This window comes from Mesoplodon mirus (genome assembly GCF_964341445.2).
Source record: "Mesoplodon mirus genome assembly, chromosome: X".
NCBI lineage: Eukaryota > Metazoa > Chordata > Mammalia > Artiodactyla > Ziphiidae > Mesoplodon > Mesoplodon mirus.
In genome coordinates this window covers 139,395,078-139,410,479 of record NC_138981.1, presented here as the reverse complement: position 1 = coordinate 139,410,479, position 15,402 = coordinate 139,395,078, and the positions used below count along the sequence as shown (strand labels likewise).

Below are 15,402 nucleotides of genomic sequence, written 5' to 3'. Positions count from 1 at the left end.
GGTTTATCCTTGTCTCAATCTGTGTGGCTCTGATTGGCTACCCCTGGGCCTGTGCCCACCCCAGAGGCCAGTGTTGGGGTCATCCTCATGCAATCCTTGTGTACCGAGAATGGAGGAGGGATGGCCCCCGAAAGAAAACTCGGGGGCCGTGACCTGTTGCTGGGCATGCAAAAACGCCAGTTGTCACTACATTTCCCAGTAAATACCAAATGCATCCGGTACTTGTGCTTGTATAGAATACGCCTTCCATGCGTGCTGATTTATCACACGGTTTACTTGGAGCCCCCTGCCTGGAGAGCAGGAGGTAGGCACACTTTTCAGGGTCATCACTGTGACCCTGTTAGCAGGACGGTGGCAGGTCTCCCATCTGAAGTGCACGGATGTTTTAGCTGTCACTGTCGTTTGTGCCATCTATTCTGTCGGTCCAGATGACTTCTCTTTTGGAACTAGATATCCTTGACTGATTTGTAGAGACCTTCCTTCTCTTCTGGGGTAAATTATTAATCCCCTAAACTAACTACAAACATTATCTTGTCTTTAATTTAGCCACACCTTTTTTCCTGCAGGGAAGGCCTCTAAATTCCCTCATGTCGGACAGCCCAGCAGCCCACTCTGGCTTTTCAGGGGAGACTGAAAGGACTGACGGTAGTGGGGAGCAGCCTTCTAACTACATTTGCTCCCCTTGACCCCTGGCACCAATTCCCGTCCAGCTGGAATATAAAAACACAGGTTTCCTCAAGAGCGAACACATCTTTTAGGTTTTCCATCCCCCGTTCTTCCAGCTGACCCATCCCCCTTCTCCCTCTGGCCAGCTTCAACACAGCATGTGCCACGCTCAGCCCTCTCACCTGTGCCAGCCTGCTTCCATCAGGACAGCTCAACCCATTTGAGAGGGACAGTACAGACTTTCTGGGACACCAAGTCCACGCACAAATGGCTTATGGACTGAGGCTAAAGAACAGCCTAGAGCTATAGCCTCTGAATGTTTCTGCATCATTGACATAAATCAAACCCTGAGTGTGTACCCTCACGATGTTTGTGTCTGCTTACATGTCACACGCATGTACTACTCTGAACTTTATAGCACACATACACAAGTAGAATTTTTAAATAAGGCTAGATGAAAATTAATAGGTTTTTATTTAAATGATTCCAATTATTTATTGGAAAAATTAAATAGAAGAGATGCTACAGGTCTTTTTGGACATTCTCTACGATGTGTCTTATGCACCTCCTGGGGGCAAGAACCTGCAAGTTTGGGCACCACTGGCCTCCATCACAGCCCTTCAAGAGGTCTTCCAGACCAGTGGGTAGCCATCGTCCCGCTGCCTGACTGCAGTTGCCCAGCAGCCTCTGGGAACGTGCAAATCCCCGTGATTCTATACTTGCTTGCTTACTGTCTGCCCATGTCCACATCCTACATCCTCACCACCTTTTTGCCCTTCCTATGCCATGTGTGTGCATGCCTTTTCCGTGAAGCCTCCGGACCTGGCTGGTGGCCCCAAATAGTTTTGAGAGGTTGAAAAGTTCACTGATACTACACAGTGTGGAAATAGGCGCTCGGTCGAAGCTTGAACGAAGCGAAGGTGGAACAAGGCCGAGCCTGGGACCCGAAATCTGGGTCGGTCGGACTTGGCTCTCGAGCTACAGGGCTGGGCGCCCTGAGCAGGAACGTGGCCTTTACCCTGACCCCGGTCTCCCGCCACTAGCAGCAGTCCTCGGGCGTCCTAGCTCGGCTAACGTCTAAGCCTGTGTCCCAGTGCCCCTAGAGGTCGCAGCGTGTTTGGGAACGACTGGGGTGCCTACCCGGAGCGAGTCGCCCCGGCAGCGACCACAGGAGGCTGGGACCCGCGGCTCGGTGGCCACACGAGTCCGCACCCAGCGCCGACCAACCACCACCCGGAAGGCTGCCAAGCCGGCGCGCGCGCGCCACCTCGTCGCTCCCAGACACGCCACATCCGGTCGGGACCCGCCCCGGCCGCGAGAGGTGAGGAGGCCGCCGCGGGGTAGGCGGGGCGGGGCCTCGTCGGCTCGGGGCGGGGCCCCAGCGGGCCGAGCTCGCAGGCGTCCGCCCGCCCGGCAGGCGCTGGCGCCCGCGCCGAGCATCGGGGCCGCGGAGGCAGGTGAGAGCCTCGGTCCGGGAAGGGCGGTTGGAAGGCGGCTTCTGGCCCCGGCCGGGGAAGGGCCACCACCGCGCGTTCGTGAGGCCTGGCGCGGCCGCGGGGACCGGGAATGGCGTGAGAGACCCCGGGACCGCCCGGGCGGGTCGCCGGCCTGCCGGCTGCGGGGCTGCAGCGCGAACTCGGCGGCGGCGCGCTCCTCCTCCCCTCCCTCCCCGATTCCTGCCCGAGCTCTGATTGTGCCCCATCCGACAACTTCTGGACTCCCAGGTAGGGAGGAGACCCGGGTCAGCACTGCCAACTGCCCCGACACCGAACGCTTGGCCCGTGTGGAAAAAGCCGCCGGCCCGGGGTTCCCTCGCCTGCCTAGGGGCGCATCTGCCCAAACTGTAGCGGTACCTCAAGCAGAAATAGTGGGGATCCGGGCCAGACCCCTCACGCAGTGACTCAGTGACTCAAAGCCGCCAGCGGTACTGGAAGGACGGGGTGGATGGCCCATCGCCTCCGCTCCCTTCTGAACTGGTTCACAGCACCCCGGTGGCTTCAGTACCGGGTGCCTTCATCTTTTCCCTGTGACTCCCTCTGGTTTTCCTGCCTCCCTCTTCGGTGGTGGGACTCAAGGCTGGACCAAGGCCTCCAGGGTAAGTGATGCAAACCCCAGGCAAGAGAGGCCATAGCATCCCAGGGTGGCACAGCGGAACTTCACCACCTACTTCCCCTGCTCCCCCGGCATCGGTGAGGGGGGCGGCCAGGACCCAACCCTGATAGGATCTAGAGAAGCAGGGGCCTCTTCCAAGACTGGGACAGCGCAGGATGTGAGTCAATCAACAGTTATGATGAAAAATCACTGTGTCCTCATCCCGGTTGCTCCAGTTCCTGCAGGTGATGTGGCAATAGGCTGCTGGCTGCCCAAATTGAGAAGTGGAAGGAGACAAACGTCCTCCTTTCCCCCTGAGGCGCCCTGCCCTCCTAGAAACGCTCCTCCTCTCACTGGTAGTTCCAGGCTCTGCTAGGGGCACATGTGGGCAGGGGAGGAATCCCTGGACTTTGAGCAGAGCCCCTCAGATGTGGCACAGTGGCTCTAGGAGCTCAAATTCTGGGACTGCCAGGGGAGTGGGAGCTCTGACAGAAGGAGGAGAACCCCCAGTGGACACGTGGCCCTAACTGATCCCTTCCTGCTGCCCCTTCCGGCAAGTCCCCTGGGGAGAGGGGACCTGTTCCCTCCCAGAACCCCCATCTCACCCCTGTCAGCAGGAAGGGTAGGCCAGGTGGCCATGCACGGCAACGCTGTTCACGTGTCAATGGTGAACATCAGCCCCTGGGGCCTTTGGCCTGGTGGTCACACACTGCCCCACCCTTTGCTGGCTGCTCTCTGCCTGGCAGATGACACTCAAATGCCCTAACCTGCTCTCAGCGGGCCTGCTTCCTTGGCATCCCTGGGCAGTCCTTCAGAGATTTCGTCCCAGTTGTGGTACTGCTGCAGCTGCGTCTCAAAGCAGGTGGGGCACAGGCTAGTGGTGACAGGATTGAGGGTGGCTCTCCCAGGTCCTCTGGTATCGGGACATCTCCAGATGGTCACTGTGGTGGGCAAACCCAGGGGAATCAGTGCTTATCAGCGGGCTGAAGGCGAACTCCGACCTATAGGTGGCCCCTCTGGGTGAGGGATGGGAAGCTTGAGGCAGTTGTGACTGCGGAGGGGGCAGCCGAATGGCAGTCAAGGGCCAGCACTAGGCCTCGCGTTTCCATCCCCAGGCTTGCGGCAAGGGGCCCTGCCGAGCCTCTGAACAGTGGGCTTCCAGATCCTGCGCTCCTGGGCTCACAGCCGCTCACCCTCACCAGCCACCTACCACTCTGTGTCCCTTCACTCCTCAGGAAGACCTCTGCCATCAAGAAAGGCAGCACAGGGCCAGGCCTTGCCCATGGACCCTTCTCAGGACAACCCGACGGCACCCGCAGAGCCGCTCTCCTAAGCTGCAGGGGGCCCGGGCTCCCCATCTTTTGGGAGGAGCCATGGTGTTTAGGAGGGGCGGGTGCAGCTCCCTGAGGTGGCCGGGCCCGGGAGGGGGCAGTGTCTGCACAGGCCCCCTAGGCATGCTCAGGGCCAGCCTGCTGCTTGTCAGCCTGCTCTGGGGGGCACGGGGCACAGCCAGCGCCAGTCTTAGCACGGCTGTGGGCCGTACTGTGCCCCTGACAGGGCGCTGCTACTTGAGCATTGGGGATGGCTCCGTGACAGAGTTTGAGTTCCCAGAGGAGAGCGAGGGCATCATCGTGGTCTCAAGCCAGTACCCGGGCCAGGGCAACGGGACAGGGCCTAGCCCCGTGCTGAGGGTCACCTCCCTGGACACAGAGGTGCTGACCATCAAGAACGTGAGTGCCATAGCCTGGGCTGGTGGGGGCGGCTTCGTGGTGAGCATCCACTCGGGCCTGCCTGGGCTAGCGCCACTCCACCTCCAGCTCCTGGACCCCCGTGAGGCCCCATCCACGCTGGTTGAGGAGCGGAGAGATTTCTGCATCAGGGTCTCAGCTGCTGAAGACACGCCTGCCCCCCTTGGCACCGACTTGGCCCACTTCTCGGAGAGCCCAGTACTCTACTTGCTTCTGCCTCTTATCTTTGTCAACAAGTGTTCGTTTGGGTGCAAAGTAGAGCTCGAGGTTCTGAAGGGGCTCCTGCAGAGCCCCCAGCCCATGCTGCTGGGCCTCCTGGGCCAGTTTCTGGTTATGCCCTTCTATGCTTTTCTGATGGCTAAGGTCTTCATGCTGCCCAAGGCCCTGGCTCTGGGCCTCATCATCACTTGCTCGTCGCCCGGCGGCGGGGGGAGCTACCTCTTCAGCCTCCTCCTTGGGGGGGACGTCACCCTGGCCATCTCCATGACTTTCATCTCAACAGTGGCTGCCACCGGTTTCCTGCCGCTGTCCTCGGCCATCTACAGCCGCCTGCTCAGCATCCACGAAACACTCCACGTGCCCATTTCCAAGATCCTGGGGACCCTGCTGTTCATCGCCATCCCCATAGCAGCAGGTGTGGTGATCAAGTCCAAGCTCCCCAAGTTCTCGCAGCTGCTGCTGCAGGTCATCAAGCCCTTCAGCTTCGTGCTGCTCCTGGGTGGCCTCTTCCTGGCCTACCACATGGGGGTCTTCATCCTGGCGGGCGTCAGGCTGCCCATTGTGCTGGTGGGCCTCACAGTGCCCCCAGTTGGCCTCCTGGTGGGTTACTGCCTGGCCACGTGCCTGAAGCTGCCAGTGGCCCAGCGTCGGACTGTCAGCATCGAGGTCGGGGTGCAGAACAGCCTGCTGGCCTTGGCCATGCTGCAGCTGTCCCTCCGCCGCCTTCAGGCTGACTATGCCTCCCAGGCCCCCTTCCTTGTGGCACTGAGTGGCACCTCAGAGATGCTGGCCTTAGTTACTGGCCACTTCATCTATAGCAGTGTGTGTGCAGTTCCCTGAGGCCCCCCGGGTCAAGCTTTCGCCACCCCTAGCCCCCAGCCTCCACCCACGGTCCCCACAGTTCTTGTGTACCAAAGGCCTTTAGTTCTCATGCACTATGCACTCAGAAAAATCCAGGCTTATTTTTTTTACTCGTTTTTTATTCTCCAGCTTTCAGTGCCAAAGAGGCCATGCTGAGTTCAGTAGGTGGGCACTGCCTAGAAAATATATTTCAATAAAAGAGAGAAGCAAGCTTGGGTCCCTTCCAGTCTTTGCCCTCTGAGGCCTGCGGGTGGGGGGAAGGAAGGGTGTGGCTGGGTAAGTGTGGGCCAGGGTGGAGGGCTGGCTTGGGTGACACGGTGACCTCTGCCCAGACTTTCTCTCTCAGCCTTCCTTCCCCATGCATCCCCTCTGAGAGTCGGGTCTCTCTGTTCTAGAAGGAGCGGTGGGAAGATGAGAGCGGAGGACTGGCTCCCCCGCCCTCTCCCAAGCTCAGCTGATTTTCCGCAGGCCGACTAGGAAGGAGGCAGCAGGAGGGCCGCGGGGCGAGCTCTGCAGGGCCGGGTCATCAGCGCACTCCTGAGAGGCAGGGAATCGGCCTCGGCGCTGACCTGTTCCGCCCGCGGGCGGTGAGCGGGGGCGAGCGAACCCCTGGCCCGCCTTCTCCCCCGAGTCCCAGCTCCCCGACTCCGCCGACCGGGCCCGACTAGTTCCTCCACCCCTTCTCATCCCCGCGGGCTTCCCGGCTCAGTCGCCGCGGGGCCCGGGTCCGGGCGGTCCCTGTGCTCCGGGGGGTGGGGGGCGGGGGAACGCGACACGGGGGGCGGGGCCGCGACGCCGGGCGCGCCCCTCGCGCGACTTCCGGCAACGGCAGCTCGTGGCGCGCGCCCGGAGCGGCGGCGCGCGGCGGGGGGCTGTAGGGCTTCGCGCCGGTTGGAGTGGACGCCGCCGCGGTCGCCATGCAGCTAACAGTGAAGGCGCTCCAGGGCCGCGAGTGCAACCTGCAGGTAGCGTCGCCGGGCCCCGCCGCCGTGCCGGCTCACGCGGTTGGCCCCTGGGCGCAGGGCCGGGCCGAGGGCGGGGACGGACCGGGCGGGCTGGCCTCGCAGGGGAAGCCAGGAGAGCCGCCCTCCGCGGGGGCTGCGGCCTCACCGCCTGCCTCTCACCCTCGGCCCGGCCAGGTGTCGGAGGACGAGCTGGTGTCCACGCTGAAACATCTGGTCTCCGAGAGGCTGAACGTCCCCGTCCGCCAGCAGCGGCTGCTGTTCAAGGGCAAGGCTCTGGCAGGTAACCGGGGAGAGGAGACGCCCGGGGAGCCCCGCGGGAAGTCAGGGGACGGGGAGTCCGGGCCGAGCCCGGGCAGCAGTGGACTGGAGGGGGCTCTGGCCACTTGACCCCCGGGGAGGCTGTATCCTCAGCTGGATGCCGCGGCGCTCCGCCTGGCCTCCCCGAGGCCTTTCCCACCACCGTGGGCCACAGCTCTATCAATCTCTCTCGGGCAGATGGGAAAAGACTCTCGGATTACAGCATTGGGCCCAATTCCAAGCTCAACCTAGTGGTCAAACCTCTGGAGAAGGTGTTACTGGAAGAAAGCAGCGCGCGGACAGTGGCCGAGGCCCCGGCCCCACCCCCGGCCGCCTGGCCTCTAATCTCCAAAGTCCTGGCCCGTCATTTCAGCGCCGCAGATGCCAGCAGGGTCCTGGACCAACTCCAGAGGGTGAGCAGCGTCGCCCGGAACTCCCACGTCCCACCCAGCCGCTCGCAGCCCCTGCCCCTATCCCAGTGTCCCCCCGACCCGCGCCACTGAATCCGCCTGGCCTTCTCTCCTCAGGATTATGAGAGGTCCCTGAGCCGCCTGACGCTGGATGACATGGAACGCTTGGCTGGCCGCTTCCTGCACCCTGAAGTGACTGAAGCTATGGAGAAGGGGCTCTCCAAGTAGGATTCCCGGAGCGTGGGGAGGAGCCGGGCCAGGCCACAAGCTGCATGTAGCATTAAATGTGTTCTAATGTTGCAATTCGGCTCATAATGCTAGCTGGCGGGTACGCGGGTACCTGTATCTGGCTCTTGACCTGGGTTTGCTCCCATGTTTGGCGCTAGTGCTGAAGTGGGAGAACCACGACCTGAGTCCAGCAGCTTCTAGAAGTGCCTCAGGGTGAGAGGGTTGTTTAGAAGGGTTCTGAGGGGTGGGCTTTGGCTTTCCATGTTCAGCCCACTGAGGATAAACCCTCGAGCAATACCTTTCCAGGCCTGAAAGGGGAAGCAGCTGGCCCCTGCTGCCCAGTCCTGTCACCTCGCCTCTGGCAGGTCTGACATTGGCAGGTCAAGTGACAGCCAGCCTTGGGCCCCCTCAAGCTGCTGCCACCAGTGTGCACTCGATGAAGGGAAAGCATGTCGGGGGGTCTGGGACGTCACCCAGCTCTGCGGTGTTACTTTAGGCAAGTCCCTGTGTCATGTTGGTCCCCAGCCATTGACTCTGCACAGTGAGGGTCACTCCTTAGACCTCAGTCAGTTTCCTTTACCCCCCACCCGCCGGGGTCGGGAGTCTGCAGCCATCCTCCCCCTTGCGTCCCAGATACAAAGTGAGGCCAAAAGCTGAGTGATGGCCCTCAGTGTCACAGCTTTTCTCTGGGCACCCCCTCTGCTTGTCTCCTCCGGGACACGGGCGGTCGTCGACCCTTAGAGATGACAGGTGGTGGGCTCGAGTTTACTCAGCCAGGCCCCTACACCCTGCGCTCACCCACGGCCTGAAAGTAGACCCTTCCCCTGCCGCGTGTGTACAGGGCCTTTCACTGTGCACGCCACTCACTGCCTGACAAGGAACGTCGTGGGGGGCCAGGGAGGGGCAGAAGCCGCTGGCAGGTGGGCCCTAGAGATCATCGAGGCACCTGCTCCTCGGAGCAGGGCGCCTGGGCCGCCCTCCTGCCTGGGCCTCGTGGGGTAAGCGCCGGGTCCCCGGGCTGGGAGGACGGACAGAGGCCTGACGGGCAAAGGCTGTGAAGAACAGATGGAAGGCCCTGGCCCCGCCCAGCAGCAGGGCCCGTGTGATGATAGACTTGCCTACACTCTCATCTCTCTTCCGTCAGGAAGGTTTATACTGACACTGCCAGTCACACTAGAGGTGAATGTGAGACTTTGATCCGAAAGGAACTGTATTAGCTGGGCGGCTTTTGGTTTCCAGTAATTGATTTAACCGTAGAGGAAGTTGGTGTCAGCAATAAAGGAAATGCATTGGTTTACGAAACTGAGAAGTCCAGGGGTATTGGCAGCAGATAAACAGTTTCACCAAATACCCAGTTTCTTCCTACCTCCCCTCTGCACTCTGCAGCGTCTGCTTCATCCCAGGCCTCTGCCTCAGGATCAGAAGATGGTTGCCTGCAGCTTCCACCAAATCCCTTGATCACAGCCAGCAAGGAGCACCTTCCCAACCTGTAGCGTAGCTTCTTTCTCAGATGCCCCCAGCAAATAAACGCTGTCCTTTCGTTGGTCAGAACTGGGTGGTGCCTCCATCGTTTTGGCCGGGGGTGGGGTGGGCTTGGGCGGGAGAGGGAGATTCTCAGCGAAAGCCAGGTCCTCGGGGAGGGCTGACCGGTGCGGTGCAAGGGAGTGACACACACAAACGCATGCTGCAGACAGACCCTGGAGGCGGTTGTTGAGTCCCTTGTGCCAGTGCCTCCCGGCTTGAGGGTGACAAAGCCATCTGCTGGGCAGTTGGACAGGGGGGTCAGGAAGTCGGCGGCGGGTAGATCAGGCTGGACAGGGAGACAGGAGTGGCGTCTTCAGGGTGTATGGTAGGCGCCTCGCTGACAGGACTGACTGGGATCCGGACCCGGTCTGATTTCCACAGCCCCGTGCAGCCTTCCATGACATTCGGGATGTCCTAGATGCCGTGAGGACGGATGAGACGGCTTCCCTGGGAGCATGGTGTAAAAAGAGGGGAGAGGACTGGGCCGTGAGGGACTTCACCAACTGGAGACGCTGTGGAGGCTGCAGGGAGAGCTCGGTGTCAGAGGCCAAGAACGCCCCTCCAGGAAGGTGGGGTGGGTGGCTAGTGCTGCCGAGAAGCACCGGGAGGGCACGGCAGAGCCTCCTCTTGCCTCGGTAGCAAGAAGGTCGTCGGCAGCGCCGTGGGGAAGGGGCCGTGACGGTGACCGCGGACCCCTGCTTCCGGAAGCCTGTCTGCGCAGCAGGGTGTAGCTGTGGAGGGGCAGGGCCGGGGAGGGAACATGGAGAGGGAGGAGATGCTGCCGGCATGAGAGATGGGAGGCCCAGCTGGGAAGGCCCATGCCGTCGTGAGAGGAGATGGGCGACCGCACGTGAAGACGGAATGGCCGCAGGCTGCACCCCGCCTTTGCCCTTAGATTCTCGGGGTGGCCCCATGTACACCACAGGCTCCAAATGCTGAGATCCTTCCACAGGGGCCGGAATGTTTATCGCGGGCACTGTACCCCTTGGGCCAAGTGTCCGCCCCGGAGGTGGGTGCTGACCCACCTGTTACCCCCTGGCCCCTGGCCGCTGTAGGGCCCCGAGACCCGCTGTCCGCTCCTGGCGGAGGGGCCTCGAGACAGTCGCTGATCCCCGTGGTGCAGCTCACAGCCCCTGTGGGGGTCACAGTGCCGCTAGGAGACGGCAGGATGAGTGAAGGGCCCAGCTGAAGTGGCCTCTCAGACAGAAATGGTCTGGCACCTGGAATGAGATGCCTGTGGTGCCATTTCCCACGGGCACACAGGAGGAGGGGCAGACGCAGAGGAAAGCAGCGTTTCTTTGGGGCGGGGCTCATGGAGTTGGAAGCGCCCAGGCGACAGATCAGCTGTGCCCACGATTTGCTGGCGCCTCGCAGGCTTTCCCCGCAGGCCTGGACGAGACCAGCTCCAGTAGGTGGGACAGGTGCTGCTCAGCCGCGCCAGGCCCTGCCAGCAGCAGATGCGACAGCCGTGGCGGCCTCAGCCCTCCAGGCCTTGAAAAGCCTGCAGGAGAGACAGTCGCCCCTGTCCCCCTCCAGGGCCCAGCCGGAGCAGCCTCCCCGAGTTCCTGGGGACCTGCCCCTGGCCACCTCTGCTGCCGCCCTGTCCGCTTTCCCTTCCTCTTGGTGGCTCACTCCTCTGTCTCCTTTGCTGGTTCTCCCCCCACACCCCCATCTCTTACTGTCGGGGGGCCCCAAGACTCCGTCCCCGGACCCCTTCTCCATGTCACTCCCTGGGGAGCCTGTCCACCTTCATCTCCATTTCTGTGTTTTGCACCTGTGTCTGTGGCTCATCCCAGCCCTGTCTCTGAGCTTCAGGCCACAGCTCTGGGCTGTGACTCTGAGGCCATGCCCGGCTCCCCTGCACAAGCCTTCCTGTCATTCTTTTAGTGCATGTCCCAGTTGATGGCGGCACGGGTACTGGAAGACACAGTTCCCTCCCGCCTGGCACCTGCATCCGCACGTGTGCCCGGCCCTGAAGGGCAGCACCGCCGGCCAGGCTTTTAACGACAGGAAGTGGGAGGCCGACTTTGCTTCTCCCAACCCTCCCTTCTCCACGGGCAATCAGGCAACAGTATTTTTTGAAGAGTTCAGGGCACTCGCCTTGTAGAAAGTCCCAGTGTGGATTTGCCCGCTTCCTTCCTGGTTAGATTCAGCTTAGGTGTTTTGAGGACAGCACCGCCCAGGGCAGGCTATGTCTTTCTCCCTCCCCGCACAGGGCGAGGAGGGGCAGGGGGCCGGGCTGCCCACCGTTAGGGAGGCTCGGTTTGATCACCTGGTGTCTCCCTTGTAAAGTTGCATTTTCCCTCCCTAATGCACAAGTAATCTGGGTGACACCTTGAGACCCAGTGACTATCTTTTCCCCAACAACCTTTATCTAACGGTTTTACCATCCAAGGATGATCCCCAACTGGATGAATTGCATTGGTGGCTGCAAAATGCCTTAATTTGTTAGAATTCTAGCAGGGACACAGCACTACACGCCAACATGTGACTGGCCCAGTGAATGGCATGCCCCCAGTTGAGGCTGCCTGGACAAGCCATACCGTCCACCCCCAGAACTCTGTGCCCACTCTTTCTGCCCAGGGGCAGGAGCGAGAGAAGGAAGAAGCACAGGAAGCCTTCATCTCAAAGGACTTTTTAGTAGTTTGGGGCTGGTGTGTGTGTCTGGGTACCCATGTGAGCTGCCTGTAGGTTGGTAAGGATGTGTGTGATGGGAAGAGGCTCGGTTAGTTGCACGTAGCCTGGAAGAACAGGTTATGTCCCTTGGGGCCCCACCTGGTCAATTATCCCTGGAAATTGATTTGATAGGTGTGAGATGAGGCCCCCCCCCTCTTATTTGTAATAAACTCACTTCCTAGGTGATATTGACATAATTTGGGGCTTCACTGATTTATCCCAAGTCCTGAGCGAGGTCCTAGCTACTCAAAGTGTAGTCTGAGGACCAGCAGCATGGACATCCCCCGGGAGGTTGTGAGTAATGCAGAATCCCAGGCCCGACCCTGGACCTGCTCAAGCAGATCCTGCATTTTAACGAGGGCCTCAGGGAAGTTAAAATCGCGTCACACAGTTTGCGAAGGGCCAGGGCTTTGGGAGGGAGCCTCAGTTTCTCTGCGGCCAAGGGAGTCTTGGAGAACGCCCAGCCGGGCCGGTTCCGCGGGAACCCACCTCGCACCCCCTCGGCCTCAGAGGGGCCTGTTTGCGCAGGCGCACGGGGCGGAGTCAGCGCGAGGGGGCGGAGCTCCAGGAAGGAGCCGTTGTCTCTCAGCCGACAGCGGAGAGAGCGGATGGGGAGACCAGCGGCCTGAAGACAGAGTCGGAGGCGGAGCGCTGCAGCCATGCAGGCGGCAGAGGCGGACACAGGCGCAGGCAGGATGGCGGGCGGCGCTGAAGGCCTGGACAGCCAGGGGGGCAGGGGCGGCCCTCGCAGCGGGGGTGCTGCTGCCGCTGCAAACGACGGAGCTCTGTGTGTCACGCCGGCACAGCACTCTCCGGGGCCGGGCGGACACCCCGCGTCCACGGTCAGAAGGCCGGGAAGCCGGCCACACGTATTGTATCCTACCCGAGGGCAGAGTGGGGAATGGACTGCAGGCTGCCTGCGGTGGGAGGTGGGACAGAGGGGCGCACGAGTCAGGGGCAGCCTGGGAGCGAAGGGGAGAAGGGGGAGTCAGGGGCTGCTGCGGGGTGGTCTTGAGGGGGAGAAATAAGAGCAGAAGGAAACCCGGGGCGCCTGGGGGCGAAGAAATGAGAGCACGGGGCAGCGGGGCGGCTGGGGCGGATTAGGGCCAGGCGTGGTCTGGGGGGCCAGAAGCAGTCCTGAAAGGGGTGAGGCTGGTCAGGATGCCCTGAGACAGGGCCCAAAGCACCAGATCCGTGTGGATGGTGCCTTAACCGAATCTCCATCAGCGCCCTAAGTGTGCCTTTCCCGTCCACCTTGGAGGCGGAGATCGCCCGTGGGTCCCTGGCCCCAGATGCCGAACTGCACCATGGGGCTGTTGGGAAGGAGCTCACAGTAAGCGGCAGCGTCCTGGCAGTGTAAGTTCTAGAAAGGGCTGCTTGGGAGTGGCAGCAGGTGGCGGGGCCAGTCTCCCCCAAGGGCGCTCTATTGGAGACTCGGAGATACTGCAGGGTTGGATCTAGGGAGGTGACACGGTGCACTGGCCCCATCTCCGCCCCAGCGGGCACTCCAGTGGAGATGGCAGCAGCTTCGGTGTCATAGAGGGGCAGAGCCAGGGACTGGAGGGGTTGCTACCATCACCTTGATTTTCTTTTTCCATCACTTTTAGCCACTGGAGAGCTGAAGATTCCCACCTCCTCCAAATTTCCATCGTCAACTTTCTTGACCAGCTTTCTCTGGTGATACGGACCATGCAGCGCTTTGGGCCCCCTGTTGCACGCTAAGCCAGGGCTAGAGAAAGGGATTAAGGTCTAAACTTGTGTCCCTTCCTAGACAGTGCATCCCTCCCAGGGCAGTGATTCCTGTAGTAGTTGCCACTTTATTATGGGGGCCTCATCTTTTGCCTCTACTGGCCCTTGGGTGCTGAGGGTTCACTTGCTTTGTTTGGTGCTTAAATGTTTCTTAACTACTGAAAATAAAACTGAGCTACGGGGCTTCCCTGGTGGCGCAGTGGTTGAGAATCTGCCTGCTAATGCAGGGGACATGGGTTCGAGCCCTGGTCTGGGAGGATCCCACATGCCGTGGAGCAACTAGGCCCGTGAGCCACAACTACTGAGCCTGCGCTCCACAACAAGAGAGGCCACGATAGTGAGAGGCCCGCGCACCGCGATGAAGAGTGGCCCCTGCTCGCCACAACTAGAGAAACCCCTCACACAGAAACGAAGACCCAACAAAGCAAAAATAAGTTAATTAATTAATAAAACTCCTACCCACAGCATCTTCTAAAAAAAAAATAACTGAGCTACGATGCTGTGTCTGACTTTATTTTCAACTACAGCACCTTTAAATATTCTTTCCTTTGTCCTTAAATTGGAGGGGAGGTTCTGTGATTCAGATATTCAAGTAGTACAACGTAACTGAAGACAGTTTAAGAAATGGAAGAGGATAGGTCCTGTCTGTCATTCAGTATTAACTACTGTCCACATTTTGGAATATTTTCTTAGTTTTATAGTGGTATTTATGTAGTAAATGTGTAACAGCAATAATATTTTGCAAGTTTAGCATTTTTCCTGATATTTTTCATCTAACATGAACCTTTTTCTACAAATTCTTCAAAAGCATTATTGAATGGATACATAAAAGATACATTATTGAATGTTTACATTATTTTCAATTTTTGCCATATTATAGGTAATGATTCAGTGGAATGCTTGTATGTGGAGCTTTGCCTGAATGATTGTTTTCTTAAGATAGACTACAAGAGGTAGAATTGGTTAAATATGTAAAGCTCTCACGCTGCAGTGTGTGAAATTGCTCTCCAAATTGTACAGAAAATGTACCCTCCCACCAGAATGCTGGTTTCCCACATCCTTGTCACTACTGGGTCTCCTTGGTAAAATTTTTTTTTAAAACTGGGTTTGTATGACAAGAGCAAACAACCGAGAAACACTCGAATAGGAGCTTTGTGGCTTACTGGCCTTGTCTCAGATCAATGAAGAAAAAGTGCTAGGACAGTCATTTAAGCCTTTAGTTAGAAGGAGTTTTAGTTTCCTGTAAACGGTGTTGTATCCTGCAGCCTTTCTCAACTCACTTATATTCTAGTAGCTCTTTGGTAGATGCCATTGGATTTTCATCGTTGATCACGTTTTCAGAATAAAGGCACTTTTGCTTCTTCCTTTCCAATCTGCGTGCCTTTCAGTGATGAATTTTTCTCCTGGTTAAGGATTGGATTTGGCTGCTTTGTATCCCTGGTAGTTTCTTCTTCCGTGTCAGACCTTGAGCCTTTCCCCCTGGGTGCTGGGTATCTTTGTATTCCTAGACATATTTTTTGAGCTTTGTTCTGGGATGCTGTTAGATTACTGGGGACAGATCCTTTTGAGTCTTGCTTTGAAGATTTGCTGTGTGGCACCAGAGCAGCTTTCAGCGTAGGGTTCACTTTTTTTTTTTTTTTTTTTTGGTTTTTGGCCGCACCCCGTGGCATGTGACATCTCAGTTCCCCGACCAGGGATCAAACCCGCACCTCCTGCATTGGAAGTGCGGAGTCCTAACCACTGGACTGCCGGGGAAGTCCCATAGGATTCATTTTTTTCCCCCACTACTGAAGCGGGAGCCTTCTGAGCCCCCTTCCGGATGCCTTCCCAATCATGAGGTTTGCATTCTGGCCGGTGGGGACAGCCCCCAGTCCCTGTCCTGCTCGAGCGCTGGGCAGAGTTACCTTCCATCCTTTGGGTGGCCCTGTCCCCCGCCTCGCAGAGTTTCCTTCCACGCTGGTGCTGCTC

General features: G+C 59.1%; 3 protein-coding genes across 7 annotated transcripts; all 3 read left to right on the top strand.

The window, feature by feature from the left end:
• Positions 1–2,061: 2,061 nt before the first annotated feature.
• Positions 2,062–5,796, top strand: SLC10A3 (solute carrier family 10 member 3). 3 transcript variants are annotated; one of them, XM_082610260.1, is made up of 2 exons: positions 2,062–2,123; positions 3,993–5,796. In XM_082610260.1, the coding sequence occupies exon 2, from the start codon at positions 4,131–4,133 to the stop codon at positions 5,562–5,564; it is 1,434 nt and encodes a 477-aa protein (XP_082466386.1). In that variant the 5' UTR covers positions 2,062–2,123; positions 3,993–4,130; the 3' UTR covers positions 5,565–5,796. The 3 variants fall into 3 exon arrangements, with proteins under 3 accessions (XP_082466386.1, XP_082466385.1, XP_082466384.1); XM_082610259.1 differs by lacking the exon at positions 2,062–2,123 and adding an exon at positions 2,648–2,761; XM_082610258.1 differs by lacking the exon at positions 2,062–2,123 and adding an exon at positions 2,648–2,761 and having other exon boundaries at positions 3,873–5,796.
• Positions 5,797–6,400: 604 nt separating this feature from the next.
• UBL4A (ubiquitin like 4A) lies at positions 6,401–9,442 on the top strand. Of its 3 annotated transcripts, none has more exons than XM_082610270.1 (5): positions 6,401–6,550; positions 6,725–6,830; positions 7,046–7,260; positions 7,375–7,481; positions 9,391–9,442. In XM_082610270.1, the coding sequence occupies exons 1-5, from the start codon at positions 6,503–6,505 to the stop codon at positions 9,425–9,427; spliced, it is 513 nt and encodes a 170-aa protein (XP_082466396.1). In that variant the 5' UTR covers positions 6,401–6,502; the 3' UTR covers positions 9,428–9,442. The 3 variants fall into 3 exon arrangements, with proteins under 3 accessions (XP_082466396.1, XP_082466395.1, XP_082466397.1); XM_082610269.1 differs by lacking the exon at positions 9,391–9,442 and adding an exon at positions 8,872–9,022; XM_082610271.1 differs by lacking the exon at positions 9,391–9,442 and having other exon boundaries at positions 7,375–7,560.
• A 2,755-nt stretch (positions 9,443–12,197) lies between these two features.
• LAGE3 (L antigen family member 3) lies at positions 12,198–13,606 on the top strand. The gene is made up of 3 exons (XM_082610274.1): positions 12,198–12,559; positions 12,913–13,041; positions 13,293–13,606. Exons 1-3 carry the CDS (start codon positions 12,345–12,347, stop codon positions 13,405–13,407), a joined length of 459 nt encoding a protein of 152 aa, XP_082466400.1. The 5' UTR covers positions 12,198–12,344; the 3' UTR covers positions 13,408–13,606.
• The last annotated feature ends 1,796 nt before the right edge of the window (positions 13,607–15,402 follow it).